This window comes from Oncorhynchus mykiss, chromosome 6 (assembly GCF_057628025.1).
Source record: "Oncorhynchus mykiss isolate SJ-2025 chromosome 6, ASM5762802v1, whole genome shotgun sequence".
Lineage (NCBI taxonomy): Eukaryota > Metazoa > Chordata > Actinopteri > Salmoniformes > Salmonidae > Oncorhynchus > Oncorhynchus mykiss.
In genome coordinates this window covers 41,323,821-41,339,660 of record NC_143027.1, presented here as the reverse complement: position 1 = coordinate 41,339,660, position 15,840 = coordinate 41,323,821, and the positions used below count along the sequence as shown (strand labels likewise).

At 42.9% G+C, this 15,840-nt stretch overlaps 1 protein-coding gene across 2 annotated transcripts in view; it reads right to left on the bottom strand.

The window, feature by feature from the left end:
• The window catches only part of efna5b (ephrin A5b), a 110,974-nt gene extending 95,907 nt beyond the window's left edge, over positions 1 to 15,067 (bottom strand). Inside the window, exon 1 of one of the 2 annotated variants that reach the window (XM_036980123.2) lies at positions 13,896 to 15,067. In XM_036980123.2, coding sequence (XP_036836018.1) covers positions 13,896 to 14,020 — 125 coding nt within the window. In that variant the 5' untranslated portion in view covers positions 14,021 to 15,067. The remainder of the gene's footprint in view (positions 1 to 13,895) is intronic. The other variant, XM_036980124.2, reaches the window with a different exon arrangement.
• Positions 15,068 to 15,840: the final 773 nt, after the last annotated feature.

Genomic DNA, 15,840 nt, shown 5'->3' with positions numbered 1-15,840 from the left:
TTTACCTCATCAGCCTTTCGTAGTTAAAGTTTGTAACACTTTAGCATTCAAATGCTCCAGTAACATCTAATCCCAAGCCATTCCAGACTGGGTTATGTGTGAAGGGATGTAAAAAAGAGAAGTAAATGCCCAGTCCAGTCGCAAAAACTCCAATCTGACTCCGGGGAGAGACGACATTCTAGCCCAGCTCAGCGTCAACACTCGTTATACAGGATCCCCGTCTCCTCCTTCTCTTCTTCCATCTCAGCCCCCTTTCCTCCCCCTCCATCTCAGGCTGGCCTGCACACGCGATCCTCGCGCTAGCCCCGGCTAAGCCTGATAAAGGCTAACACAAGCTCTGTGCAACAGCGCCCTAACCCACTTCCCTGTCTGCCTCCCCACTTCTACTCCAATCCCCCTCTCCACTCCTGCCGCCTGACTACACTTTCGCTTCGCATTACTTCTGCTATTCTAACTTTTCCACTTCTGAGCACTATCAATTATGCACTAGAATAACATCGGTGCCCGGGCCGGGACATAAAGGCCGATTATGAGTGTGAATAATTCAGCCTGATTCCGTGCCATGTCCCTCTTACCACTGATACAGGCAGGGGGAGTTCTGCTCCGCTCTGCCGTTAATGTACCACGGACAGATGGAAGCCGAACAAGCCCTAATATAAGAATGCCTCTACCCGTCACAGAAAGAGTGAGTGAGGGTGAGGGGAGAGGGGGATACTGCCTTACTAAAGATCAGATCACTCCCCTGTTCCTCTGCTCATTAACATAATGGAGTGGAGGATATGTTGAGGGACTGAGAGATTGACACCTGTCAATGAGAGGTGAAATCACAGACAGACACTTCTGGCTTCGGAATATGACGCTGTAAAACAGCATGTGTGTTGCCTCTTGTTTGGGGATGCCAAGTACATTGTTGATTAATTACTTGGTTGCCATGTTATTTTATATCTGGGAAAGTTGGGACTTTGAAAAAAAAAATGTCAACGGAAGACATTCATATAAAAATTGCTCTGAAACATTAACTTAAAATGGCGTCCGATTTGAAAATGGCGGGTCTCACTAGGAAGTAAGTAGTAAACTAAAAGTTTCACTCAGTCACCCTCAAAGTAAAGGTGATATAAAAAAAACTTTTTCAACAGCAACATTCAATAGGCCAATTTAACCTCTCAGAAAAGTCATCAAAAGTTAATTATCTTACATAATATGTATCATAAAGGTAGTCAGGGTCAAACCACATGACGAACAGAGACTGACGACACCTTCAAGGTTTCAAACATGTCCGCCTTGACCTCGATTCCCCAGAATTGCGTGCGAAGGATTGCAAGTACAGCTCGACCTGGGGATCGCAAACAGCTCTAAATATTTAATCGTCCTCCCCCAAGCACAGAGCGGGTTGCGTTCCAATCCAATACAGGGAAAGGTTCTATCTCTTATACCTTACTGGCTAATAATCTAGCTTAGCACATTTCCAATCAAGTCTCTCATCATGTGAAAATAATTCACTTTATACAGCTGCAAGCGGCAAACTGTGTCATCGAAAACAAATCTAAATGTTATTGTATTATTAAATTATTATTATTATTATTTGTAATGCACCCTTTAAAAAAAATGTGTTGGTACTCATGCGAAAATACCAATAAAAGCTCCAGTCTGGATATATTATGTGATGGTTTATGTGTATTTATTAAACAAAAAAGAATAAAAATTAAGCTAGGCCTAAATATGACGGTTTTTTTTCCATTGTTAAAATAAGCAAGTGGAAATCTTCCAGCTTTTTTTAAACATGATATAAATTCCTACTTTTAAGAAGAAAAAAACAAACAATATAGTTGTATAGCAGTGATATGACTATATACAGTAGTTGTTTAAAAGAATATTACAACAAATGTCATATATTTCAAATAATAATTGACAACGAAAAGTAAATGAAATTGACATTTTAAAGGAAGGAAGGGTAATACAAAAAGTGTGAATAACAATAAATATTAATAAACCCCACAATAAATAAGAAATAAGAAAAATAAAATGGAAAATATTAAATTTTAGGTAAATAATTCAATACAATTACAGTAGAAATATCATTGCAAAGGCATGATTTATAAAATACGTTCCTATTCTTTAAACTTCTAATTGTTTCAAGACATTGGTCCTATTATTATATTCATTTTAAGAGGAACACAGCAGCATAACTTAAGCCCTAATGAGGCAATGAGGCCATTCCAACATTGTTCATTCCTGGGAAAATAAAATACCTCCTGCAATCTTGACTATTTGGGTTTCCATTTGCCCCCCCCCCCCCCCCCATGTAGTTCTATCGGTTCTATCGGGTGAGGAGTACAGAGCACAGCAGGTGAGACGGAACTATGGAACTCTGAAACACTTGAACACTGGTGTTCTGTCTGTTCCATGTTCGGAGGAACTCAAGTCGGCCTACTGTATATTCCAAAGAGACCTTTTCGAAACCAAAAACCAACCCCACAGAGAGAAATGTCTGAAACAAGAACGTGTGCCTATTCACTGCCGAAAGAAAACGTTTAGAACAGTACAGCTGCAGACATTTAAATCCAATAAAGTCAGAATGTCCTTGTTTGGTTATCAAATTGCATTATTTCATGTCTCTCATGTCTATTTCTGCTCTGTGACTGACCCACCTTCGATCTGGTGAAACATTGGCAGATAGTCACAAATTAATTTCAGAGGATTTTCTTTTCTTAGGAAGACAGTTCCTTTAAATCACACGTCTCTTATTTCGGGCCATTTTATATACACAGTTAAAAATTACAAAAACTCTTGTCATGTAACGCTGTATAATTTGGCTAAAGAACGGCTGCCAGCGTTACCCCTTTCTTTGTGTCTGCTCAAAACGTTTTTTTTATTTTTATTTCTCCTCGCTGAGCCGCCATGTTTTTTCACTCGCATGGCCCTGTCTCAGTCTGGGAGAGAGCGAGAGAGAGCGAGCGAGAGAGAGACCGTGTAATATTCCTATCCCATCACTGAATTCACCTTAGCCATCTTGAATGCACAGAGACGGCTGGCTAGCCACAAAGGCCGACACACATGATACAGTAACGTGTTAGCCAGCCGTCAGTCAGCCAGGCCAGCCACAACACTGGGCCTAAACCTAACACAGTGCATGCTGGGTCACCCCAGCAGGATCCCCCAAAACCCAGGAACTATTACTGACACATCGACTAATAATCTTTGAGAGAGTGCATGCACAAGAGAGCATGTACAAGAGAGCATGCACGCGAGAAAGAGAGAGAGAAGCAGCTGCCAGGGTTGTGAGGGCGGTAGGAAGAGAATGGGCAAGATGGAGATCAAGAGAGAAAGAGAGGGGGAACAAAAAAGGCATATTTCTCAAACAGCACCCACACACCTCACAAACAACCAGCTAAGTCTCAACTACGACTCCACATATATTTACCCCCAAACATCATTCCACCACACCCCACTTTCCACCAAATGTGTACTAATTTAACACCATAATTTGCAAATAAATTCATAAAAAATCCTACAATGTGATTTTCTGGATTTTTTAAAATAATTTTGTCTGACATAGTTGAAGTGTACCTATGATGAAAATTACAGGCCTCTCTCATCTTTTTAAGTGGGAGAACTTGCACAATTGGTGGCTGACTAAATACTTTTTTGCCTCACTGTGAATATATATATATATATATATATATATATATATATATATATATATATATTTATTTATTTATTAAGTACTGCATTTCTCAATTCTGACTGGACTGTACCAAACAAAGGGTATTAAAAACTAAAGTGTAGTGATCCTTAAAAATACACATACAGGAGGCTGTAGCCCCAGGCCACCTTCATCACCTCTGCTTATTCCGGAGGCTTAGGGCACTTTGGGGGCTCCCCTTGAGTCTCTCTTATCTCATTAGCCTTTTAAACTGATTAATATGAATGCCCGGGCTTTCGAAGAAAGGAGGGAAGGAGGGAGGGAGGGAAGGAAGAGAGAAAGAAGAGAGGGATGGGGGATTTGAGAGGAAGGGGTTTTGTGTCACAGGACAATGAGCTGATGGCTTTTTAAGCCTCTCAGTGACTCCATGGTTAATACCCTGAGTAGTAACGTTAGATTCAAAAGGCCCGGGATAGGGGCTACACTCCACACTCACTCTGGAGATATTTGGGGGGGGGGGGGGGGGTCAAAAATAAACATGGAGAATAAATAACGCAACTAGAGCTAAACAAAATAGATGAACTCTACTTCTTAAATAGAGCAAAGACATTTTTGAGTGTGTGTGTGTGTGTGTGGGGGGGGGGGGGGGGGTGTATACGCGCATACTGTACGTGTGTGTGTGTGTGCCCTATGTTCGTTGGGGTGTCATATTTGGTTATCTGGGATAATGTTTTTGGATTATCCAGGGAACCAAAGCTGGGCCTTGAGGAGAGGAGAGGGTGAGGATAGGATTTAACACACATTCCGTGGATTAATTGCTTCCCCTGTACGGTAGAAAATGAGGTCATAGAATAGTGCTGTGGTCTGTTGTAACACTGCTGTATACACGGGGTTTCTGCTCACACACTCGAACCCAAACCGACGGGCGCGGGAGATAGCCAGTCAGAATCCCTCCGGTAGAGTCCATTTCTAAACCAGATGTGATGCGCAGAGGAGTAAAAGGAGTCTACTCCACTTGATCAAACAACGGTTGAAGAAAACGGTGGGTCTAAAATAGCTACTTTTAGGAATATATCCCAATGATAGTAGTATTGTACGTGGAAATCACTCCACAGTCTCTCTCCCATGTACACGCGCGCACGCGCACACACACACACACAAAGGGAGACAAAGCATGTGGCCTGAACCGGAGAAGGGTTAATCCTTTCTGCATAGACCCATCCTACCCCACCATCACTGGGAGGGAGGGAGGGAGGGAGGGAGGGAGGGAGGGAGGGAGGGAGGGAGGGAGGGAGGGAGGGAGGGAGGGTAGAAGAAGGCAGTTAAGGTAGAAAGTCAGGGAAGGAGGGAAAGGGATGCATGAAAGGAGTGATGAGGGGTACAAACAGAAGGGTGTGAGGGGTACAAACAGAAGGGTGTGAGGGGTATACACGGGGCCACCTCTTCACCACTCTCCTCTGCCTCACTGTCGCCCTCGGTTATAAGACTCTGCATTCCCCTTTCTCCTCTTCCCCTTTCTCCTCTTTCCCTTTCTTTCTCTCCTCCGTGAACATGCTACAACTTCAGCTGTGCCCCCACCCCTCCCTCATCAACTCCTCCAACTGCTTCATCTTTCCCTCCCTCCTTTTCTCTCTCCGTTTTAAGTGCATGCATACTTCCAGTCCTGGCCGTGGAGAGAGAGAGTGGACAGAGAGAGGAGGAACAATGACCGCCTTTCAGCCTGTCAGAACCCGGCGTGTGTGTGTGTGTGTGTGTGTGTGTGCGTGTGTGTGTGTGTAGTGAGAGAGGGTTGTGTTGGTTGTATTTGAAGCTAGTTTGGAAGTGGCCTAACTGTTTTGTGGCTCCTCTCTCCCTTTCAAGCAGCGGGGCTGAGCGAGGTAAAGGCCTTGTTTCCTTGTATTTGTGTTTAAGGAAATGGAATTGAGTGGGGAAATTAGTGTTGCACGGTATACCGGTACCACAGTAATATCACGGTACCAAGACATCATGATAGCAACATTTTAGAATACCTCAGTAGCGTTTCATATGATATTAGCAACCTTTCAGCCCTACCAATCTAAAGAACCTGTACTGACACAATGACATGCAGATCATTACGCATGTATATTCCTACCTCCCATTCATCCAGACAAATCACAGGCAGGCCTCTGCAAATATGATCAAATCAGTCATCCTATGCCGTTTTCTATGATACACTGAACAGTGTGAAGTTCAATGTGCTGTGTTGACTAGAAGTGTGAATTTCAGTTTTGTTTTTTTGGAGCTAGGCCACTGATTTTTTCCCCACCATCGTGATACTTGGCCTGGTATCGTATCGTATGAAAAATGTTGTTATTGTGACAACTCTTGGGGAAATACTATCAAGGGGTGTTGAATGATGATACGGTAACACTCGCATAATCTACGCGAGACTGACGCAGACAAACCCGACCAACTGTCGTGCATCCAAAACCCCACATGCCGAGACATGCTGGGCTTTCAGCGGCTCTGGCTGGCAGTACACAGAATAGGGTGAGGATATATTATGTCCCTCTGATGAAGGTACAATACGATCAATACAGTAGGTTGCCTTAACGTTGTGGAGCAACGACGTATCCGGCATTTTTTATCCAAGCACCAGGAGTCACGGTACAATAAGGTGTGCTAACATTTCCTCCCTGAATTTCATATTCCGCCAGTCGAGAAGCAGCAGTAATGAATGGGCTCTACTCATGGAAAGGGACGTTGGGGAGTAAACCCAGCAGACTGTGAATGTTAGACTGGGGAGAAGTGAAATCTGTTCTAACGTTGGTGACCCTTCCTGAATCTATTGCATCGGAACTAGAGCGTACCGGTCGGCTACATTCTTTTCTCCAGGAAAATGGACCACACAGCTCAACCATTTGACAATATTTCTCTCTCTCTCTCTCTCTCTCTCTCTCTCTCTCTCTCTCTCTCCATCTCTCTCTCTCTCTGTCACTTCTGAGAAATTACCTCATGACGGGCTACAACTGTCAATTAGTTCTTTATTCTAGAGCTGGAGATGTGTCGTCCTCTGGGATCCATTCTCCACACTGCTCCCCAGCTAGAACAACATCCACTCCCCCCCCCCCCTCCCCCCAAGTTAAATAAGGAAAACGTCTGTGAATGGTCAAAGTCAGTGTACCATGAAAGGAATTATCTGTGGAAAATGGGTCTGGTAAAATCAAGGTTTTCAATCGGTTGGTCTCGGTCGCGTCACATTTTCCAGTTGCACAGTAAATTGTGACGACAAAAAAGGAAAATCAATCATTCAATCAAGCCCTTCTGGTCTTTTCATGCAAATGTTGTTCTAAATGAGTTTAACAGCGGAACACAGAAAACAAATCAAGCAAGACTAAATGAGCTGGTTGATATCAAATAAATGAATAAATAATTTTACTACACTTGATCAAAAGCACAAAAATATATATACATTTGTTTTTCTTGGCTTCAATTTAAAAAAATAAATGAACATATCTATGTGCATGTAGCTATACGCCTGACTTCCCCATAAATTGAATAAGTCCAAAAACAGACACGCAACATAAAATCCATGTTATGTTCTTGGACTCCTCTCTCTATATTGGCACAGAGCATAAAGAACTGGTGCCATGAGTGGCAATGTTGAGTTACTGCAGATCCCATACAACCCGTCCACAGCCAAATCTAAACCTTTGCATAGACCCATACAGTCACCCTACACTAAATGGACGAAGAAGAGCAGTGAGGACAAGAATGGGAAGGATTGGAGGGTTGGAGGACAAGAGTGTCTGATAAATGATTGACAGGTCGGGGTTTGGAGTTGTGGGGTAGGGTAGGGGCTGAGGGTTAAGGGTTAAGGGGCAATAGCGCCCACATCTGGTCTGGGAAGGCAGAGCACCCCATGCCACTACCAGCTGCTTCCAGACCTCCTAATAAAAGGCCAGAGGGTTGGTGGTGTTGGTGGGCAGAGGGGAGGGGGGGGCAAAGGCGGGTGGGGGCTTACTCTGAAAGGGGGGTAGAGGATTGAGGGTGTGGGGGGGGGGGGGGCTCAACAGTTTCAGACACAAAGGCATGAAGCCGACAGAAATAGAATGCATAGAATATACTTAATTCTCCAAATCTGATTCAGAGCTTTAGAGGAGCAAGAGCAAAAAAACAACGTGTTTATGATACATGGCATCTACCCCTAGGAACTGATCCAGAGTCATTTGTGTGGTTTAAGTCTATAGGTAAAGTTTACTGAACTAGGGAAAAGGGAGAACTGGTCCCGAATCAGTTCTGAAAGAGTAAACCCATAAACAGACCATAAAACACTCCCCTGTCTCCTATACCTCGGAGAACCCTGACACACAGAAACTAAACTCAGACCAGGGGGCTAGAGAAAAGCATTAGGGCTAAATAAATCAAACCCGTGGAAATAGAAGAGTAATACAGGAAAACCGGACAGGGAAAAAGTGATTTTTATCAATAAGGTGACAGAATTGTATAAAGGTACAGTGTACGGTCAGACACATGTGGGTGTTGCGTAAGCTGGTTAATACTGTATTGTTTCTAAGTAAAGCCATAGCGTTCCTGTGAAAGCTGAGGGTTAGTGGGCAGCTGAATGGAGATGGGCCGGCCGATAGCGGAGTTTCAGCACTCCACTTGACCTTGGAGTGATTAAGCTCAAAACAAAGCACAAAACTGGGCATTGAAACAGGGGAAAGGTCCACAGTGAGTCATTGAAATGAGTTAAGGCCACAGTACAGTATGTGCCATCTAGAGCTTGCCAGTGCTATGCAAATAACCCAAGCCTCCAAGGGTGATTATTATTATTTTATTTTTTTTACAATAGTTTGGTTAAATATTTTCTGCTCTCTTAGATGTACCAAATCCATGTCATTCATCTACATCACTGTTAAACTTAGACAACAATCGATCAGAATTCACTTTCATGTAAGAACACAAAAAAAATCGTAAAACACCAATTCAAAATTCACCAAAACAATTCCAATTGTGTAAAACAAATTCTCAAAAAGCTTTTTTTTTAAATTTTGTTTTAATGTATGCATGTTTCCCTTACAATGGCATGCAAGTTCATATAATCTCTAAGGAGTGACACATCCACAGACCCCAGTGAAGCTGACTGTTTCCGCCCGCCGCTCGGCATCTCTAATGGGGTCAGAGCCGAGAGGCAGTACCGGTGCTTACTGAAGAACATCCCACACACATTTGAGATGTGTTGTGTTGCGTTCTCTACCAGAAGCCCCCCCCCCCCCCCCCCCCACTGTGGTCTCTCCTCTCTTTCATTATAACAACTCACAATGGATACACTTCAGAGGTAGGAAATGAAACTGTTGTCATGAGGACGTAATAAGTGAAGTCAAAAATACACAGAGGTTACTTGTTCAAACACGGCATTCAGGTTTTTTTTTTCTCCGAAAGGCTGTCTCGAAATGGAAAGATATTATTATTATCAAAGGGCAGTGAATGCTATTAAGCCCTCGTGAAAGTCATTCACATTCGTGTCACAAAGCATTCTCTACTCACTTCATATCTTTCTGTAATCTTAATCATTTATCACACCTTGTATGTTGTGTATCTCTACCACTCTCTCCTTTCCTCACTGTATCCCTCTAACGCCATCTTTCCCTTCTCTCTCTCTCTCTGTCCTTGCTGAGTCTAACCTACACTCGCAGTGAATGTGCTCTTGCGGACGCCGCAGGGTTAAAAGAACGACAGAGCAAGAGGCCATTAACGAGAACTAATCAGCATTCAGTCAGAGAGAGAGAGAGAGAGAGAGAGAGAGAGAGAGAGAGAGAGAGAGAGAGAAACAGAGAGAGCGAGACAGAGAGACAGAGAGACAGAGAGAGAGAGAGAGAGAGAGAGAGAGAGAGCCGGAAAATAAGTCAGAGGGTATAGAAAAAGAGAAGCGACAGGGCAGATGAGATAAAGTGTGTAGATCATTGGGGTCAAATTCATTTAAACTCAAATCCACTGTTACATTGGGTGTGGGATTTAATCTAAAATATCCCTTCCATGTAAATGAAGATATCTCTTATTAAATAAGACATGGAACTTTAATCAAAACATTTCCGTAAATAAATAAGGCCTTATTGGCTTTTGAACCCCCTGCACGGACTAGCCTCCTATCTCTCCATCGTTTTGGCTAAGGTAGAGACGACCAAGGGTGTGGAGACTGGCTTTCCCTCTACAGTCTGAAAATGTACCGTGCCTGTGTCAGTGTAGTCAGCACACGTGCACACACACAGACAAACACACATGCAGAGTGACAGACAGTTTGTCACGTCCCGTGGCTCAGCGACAGGTAATGAGAAGTCCAACCGAGTGAGATGTAATTATCAGACGTTTATGAGAGTCTGAAGGAGAGGGAACAAGCCCTCGGTGACCTCCCAGCCCATTATTCACGTAGCAATGATACATGCACAGAGTGGCCTAAGAGCTAGTAAGGGAGGCCAGACGATCGGGGTCGGGGTCAATAATACCATTTCAGTTCAGTACATTCAGGATTTATCTGTTTGGTAAATCTCGCATACACACCTCAACGTTCTCCAGCAGACACAGGCTAGCTTTGTGCTGTATGACCTCTGTGTGTCTCCAAGTGTGTGCGTGCGTGCGTGCGACCTCTGCGAGACTGTGTGCATCTCTCCAACTAGCATCCCTAGTTGGGTCCATGGAGGGACGCCTGGAATATGTAATTGTATTCATTCATTTTCTGGGCCCAGTGTGAGAACGAACGAACGAACGAGAGAGAGAAAGAGAGAGAGAAAGAGAGAGATATCCACAGCTACAGGGGGGGAGAAGGAGGAGAAGCAAGGAGGAGAAAGTGGGGAGAGCTCTCACCAGCAAGCAGGGACCTCCTGAGAGAACAAACTTCCCTTCATTACACCAAATACTCAAGGTACTGAAATAAAGAAGAAAGAAAGAAAGAAAGAAAGAAAGAAAGAAAGAAAGAAAGAATCTGAAGACAAAAGAAACTGAGACAAAACTGTGTCCCTTCATTAAGGACGTTAGAGAGAGAGAGAGAGAGAGAGAGAGAGAGAGAGAGAGAGAGAGAGAGGGAGAGAGAGAGATTCACCAGAGTAATTAAGCAGTTACAGGTTCCCAGTCTCCTGCCGAAGGTGTGAAGCATCTAAACGCTCACTCCACTTCGAGCCAAAAGGGCTACAAAAGCCTGCAGTCTGCTACCATACACCACTGAACTGTACACTCAAGTCCTGAGAGTAAACACCTACGCTAGCAGATAACTAAGGGCTGTATGATTTCTCCACAATCCCTTTTCGGAGAGAGTAATATTTCATACAGAGAACATACGCCATGCACCACATACAGAGAGAATACATATTTATTTACTGAGTCATCTGTAAGAGCGTCTTTGCTGCTCTACTCTCCTCTCTCTCCCGTTGTTCTACTTTTCTGACTCTGCCCGATAGGGTTGAGCGTCAAACAAACTTGATTAGTGTAAGTAGAAGAGAATGACTAACATTATTAAACCCTTTCACAAAACCTGTTTCCTGTCCTCGGGCTAGTCAGGACTTCAAAAACAAGACATGGGGCTCGGGAAACAATCTATTTCTCATATTTTACAATGACACACAAGTGCAGCACGTATTGAAGCCTTGTTAGCTTCTCCTGTCAGTTTTCTTTTCTTCAATTTCAACTCTCAACCAGAGATTTACAGTGAGCCTACTCAAACGTTTTAATTTCGGCATCTTTATTTTTGCCTCCCCTGGAACTAAGTAAACGGTCAGCCCATCTGGAGTGAATCAAGTGGTCCACAGAGCCGCCAGTCAAAGTCTTTGTGAAAAATGTGCACCCCTAATGAAACCGTGTCTATCAGTGTAAGACATCAGATTGAGCCCAACTTTGCGTTACTTGTATTGAACAAAGCGGCACACAAATAAACAACTGGCTTAAGCTGGAGTGCAGAGCTGGACCACAACAGTCACGGTGGAGTGTATCAGCGCTGGGGATCTCTAGTCTACAGCTAGAACAGCCCAACCCCAGCTCTTAGTAGGCCTCTATGCTGAACCCTACACTTGTACCATCACCACTAATTGCTCTCAGCAATTCATCTTTTTTTTTTCTCACAAACTTCAAACTGAATATAAATAGTTATACAAGAGCGTCTGCATAGCTACAATTAATAACTTTTAAAAAAATGTATTTGGATAATTAGCTTAGGGGCTTCAAACAACATATAGTGAACAGCTAAAACCGCATTGGAAATAGCCCAGAGTTAATGGTGATATAGAAAGTCATAAATACTCATTTAAATTTAAAATAACACATAAAATAAGAAGCTAAATATGATAAGTAAAAAATATTTTTGACTATGTAAAGTGTGATTGTCTGCTGTTAAGTTTTCCAGAAAATGTTATTTATTTCCATCAACATATTTTTATTACATGTATGGCTCTCTGTTGAAAACGGCATTAGCTAGACGTTCTATGCTACGGGTTCAAGGAAATCTAAAGGTCAACCTACGCTGACCTTATTCTCACTGTAATACTGCTACATTGGTGCTTTATTGTACCACTCAATACAAATAGATATTTTCATGAATATGATGAATACACATCTTGGACACACATCTTCTTAGTCCTATAAATAACTATGTTTGTAAAACTCTTTTCTCTCTTGATCAATTTCAATGTTGTTTAAAATGATTCGATACAAATATTTTTTCTCCACTAAAATAAATAAATAATTTGGCCAATTCTTGTTGATATCACCCATACTTTGTGGAAAATGTTCAGATTATAATGTATCCTAACAGCTACATGCACGCTTGGATGTCCAACATCTTTATTCAATAGCCAAGAAACTAAAGTTCGTTACATTATTTGATATCTAAGAAATCCATTAGGTGGGTTTCTAGGGGGCAAAATGTGGTTCGGAACTTTATTTGTGAATGTATCCCTCAAATAGGCTAACATTGAGAGAGCACAATGGTTTAGGAGCAGAAGTGTCCCATTTCCGAACTACCCGGCCGTGGGCTAATAAATTGGTGGATACATTCTACATTTCCTATTTTGATCATCAATTTATTTGAATGTTTGTGATTTTAGACTTTATGACAATAACGTTACCTATCGAAACTCGCAAGAAGTAGAATACTTTAGTGCAGCAAAAGTGATTGCTTTCAGAACTTTAACTTTTCAGTCAACCTCCAATTGAATTACAGTATTTACATAGGCTGTTAATTACATATCTATGACTTAAATCTATAAACCAAAGTAATCGCATAATGATATTATAATTCTAAGTAGGTGAAACGATTTTGGGGAAAAATCCAGAGGAGTTTGACTTTTTTCATAGGATTAAAACATGTTTTCCGAATGAGAACAATACGTGGATTGGATAAATCCTTGGTGAACATATCATGATCAAAAGAAAAGACAATAAATTAAAAGACGAAATTAAGTCCAACCTATATAAGCCTGTCGAAGCGTTTTGTTCCTGATTGAGTAGGCAAGGCCTATTGATTTCTGATCATCTTCAAAATTGTAAGAGGGATCCGCAAATGTGCCAAAACATAAACTGAAGGCCTACAGACTTGACTGGTTCCCTTTTCATCCCGCTTGTTGTTCTTACAAATACGAAATCTGGGTTAATCATGGTGCCATGTTTGACCAGCATTTGCTACCTGGAGAGGAATTCCGCCTCCTTCGAAGATTAGAGAAAGAAGTAAACTACAAATACGCGTGTACGCCGTCCAAACAACGCAATGGTACACGCGCTGTCCTACATGAGCCAACAGCAGGCTTACTCTAATCAAATAACGTTCCATGATTTAACCTGGTGTCTATCCAGAAAACCGACACTCGCGCCCACTCTTAGGTGGGGGTTATATTCAGTAACACCGAATGCTGGTGCTGGAACACCCGAGAATTTACTTTCCAACAGTGCGCTTTTCGGGTAACAGATCGAAGGCTTATTATATGCCAAGATGACAGATTTGATAACATGACGAGTTTGATTACTGTTGATTGCATACAATTCAGTGTAGCATCTATCCCAAATAGGCTAGCCTAAATCCAACCCGGTGTGCACAGGTTGTATTCTGTTGCATCAATAGCCTACCCACATTTCTGGGAAATTTAACCCATCTGAGTGAAGTGCTCAATAGGCAGTAATCTATATCTTAAATGAAAGGCATCGCCATCGGTCTATATATTTGATCCACGAAACGTATTGGTCCACACGGGCCGCCCCTGGAGAACATCGACTCGCTTCGGCCCCACTGGCCGCTCTGAGTGGCACCTACCTGGGGTTGGTTCGGTTCCAGAAGACGGCATAGCGGTCGGCCACCACCTTGGAGCTGGGTTCCTGGCTGAATACACACATCCATAGCACCAGAAAGACGAATAGCACCATCTCCACTTGCAGCATCACTACAGCAAAGTTCGGCACGTATTCCTCTTCGATGCGGGGTGACTGCGGGATCAGTCAGTTTAGGGTACACTTCAGAAGGAGAGATGCTTTGTCTTGTTTACATTTGTGTGCCTTTTCTGTCCTCTGTCGCAGTTTATGAATGGCAGAAATAGGCAAGACAATTCAATAACAGAAAATCGCTGTCTCCTACCCCAAGGTGCGAGAGGCTTTGATAGCGCAACCTGCAACAGAGATGACGCCTCGTTGGTCAATTGGAATTAATTTGACGACAGTAGCAGGTGAAGTTATCAAATGCGAGTGTCACTGTGGTTAGTGCTTCTCTCTTCAGGTTCAGTGTCTGGTTCAGTTGTATGATATGTGAATGGGACATCCGTTTTTGACGGTTCCAGTATGCGTAAAAATTACTCCTAGGCCAGACAAAATATGTTCACACAAATATACATATAGGGATATCAAACAAATATTGATAAAACAGTTGTTAGAAGTCCCCTCTAACAGACTACAGCCGTCTCTGTACGGTCATGCGCTGAGCTGGATCGGTGTCAAGATTGAGTAAGGAAAACGAGCCATATGTGTCCAATGTCCCCCTATAGCTGGTGTCCAATGTCCCCCTATAGCTGGTGTCCTTCAATGTCCACGTTTTCAGAGATGGAACTTTGGAAAGCCATATAGGCAACCCCCGGTTGTAGTCTAGTCCTTTTTTCGTAACGCTGTCTTTGCTCCGTTCGCAGACTGGCCGAAAAAAAGGCAGCTATCCTTTCTCAGTGCTGTCTTGATAGTGTCAAGGGGGTGGGGAGGAGTCCGTCCTCGAGCCTCTCTCATGCGCTACTGTTGGGTGACAGTAGAGACGCTTCTTTACCCGGAGCCCAAATGGCAGCATTCCACTGCATCCTCTTCATATATAAGCATAGGAGAGAAAAAATAAAACACGCTTTATTCATGTGCTTCTTTCCCCCTGATGTTTAGATTCAACGGGACGAGACTAAAGGGACGGTGAGAGCAAAGGCAGCTCGGTGCAGCCAGAAAGTGGGTTCGGTTACAGCCGAACGGAGGATAGTCCCATTGGTTTGAATTTTGAATGGGCGTCACACTAACAAAGCAAAAGCCCTCCCCTCCCAACCGAACTAATTCAATTACTATGAGGTAGCTGAAAGTATCGTTTGCACTGGGAGAAGGAACTCAGGACAGGGACCGAGCAATAGCCTGTCAGATCACACTGATTAACGCACTGCGCAGGCTATTTCATTACCGAGCAAACGGACACAGACCAAGGTTCGAGTTACGATCTGGACCGATATGGTGTGTGTGTTTGTATCTCATTTACTCAGAATAGAATCGAACACAACACATTGTCTGTTCTTTTGACACACATTTGTAGCCCTGGGTCTATAGCGATCTTGTGATTTTAAAGAAACTGCAACAATACATTTTTCATCCAGAGTTTCTTCATGATGACATGACCCTCCGCAGCGGATGGATATCCAAACTTGTTGCAGTGTGGTATCGATGCAGCGCCCAGACGCCCCATAGTGGAGACAAGGAAAATCAGCCAAAGCTACTCCTACAGTACAATTGGCACGATGAAGTCCGACTGGATACAGAGGTTATAAAAACATGTTATGGCAATACTAGATATGTATTTTACAGAGAGTATAGATATTTTAAGATGCATAAAACATTATATTAAATGTTAGCAAGTGAGACTTCAGGGTGAACTATGGGCATGGTGAATAATCTACATAATTATTAGCTACTCTTCTGTTTATTAGTGTGGCTTGCAAACGCAGACACACTTTCGATATGTAACTGTTATTAAT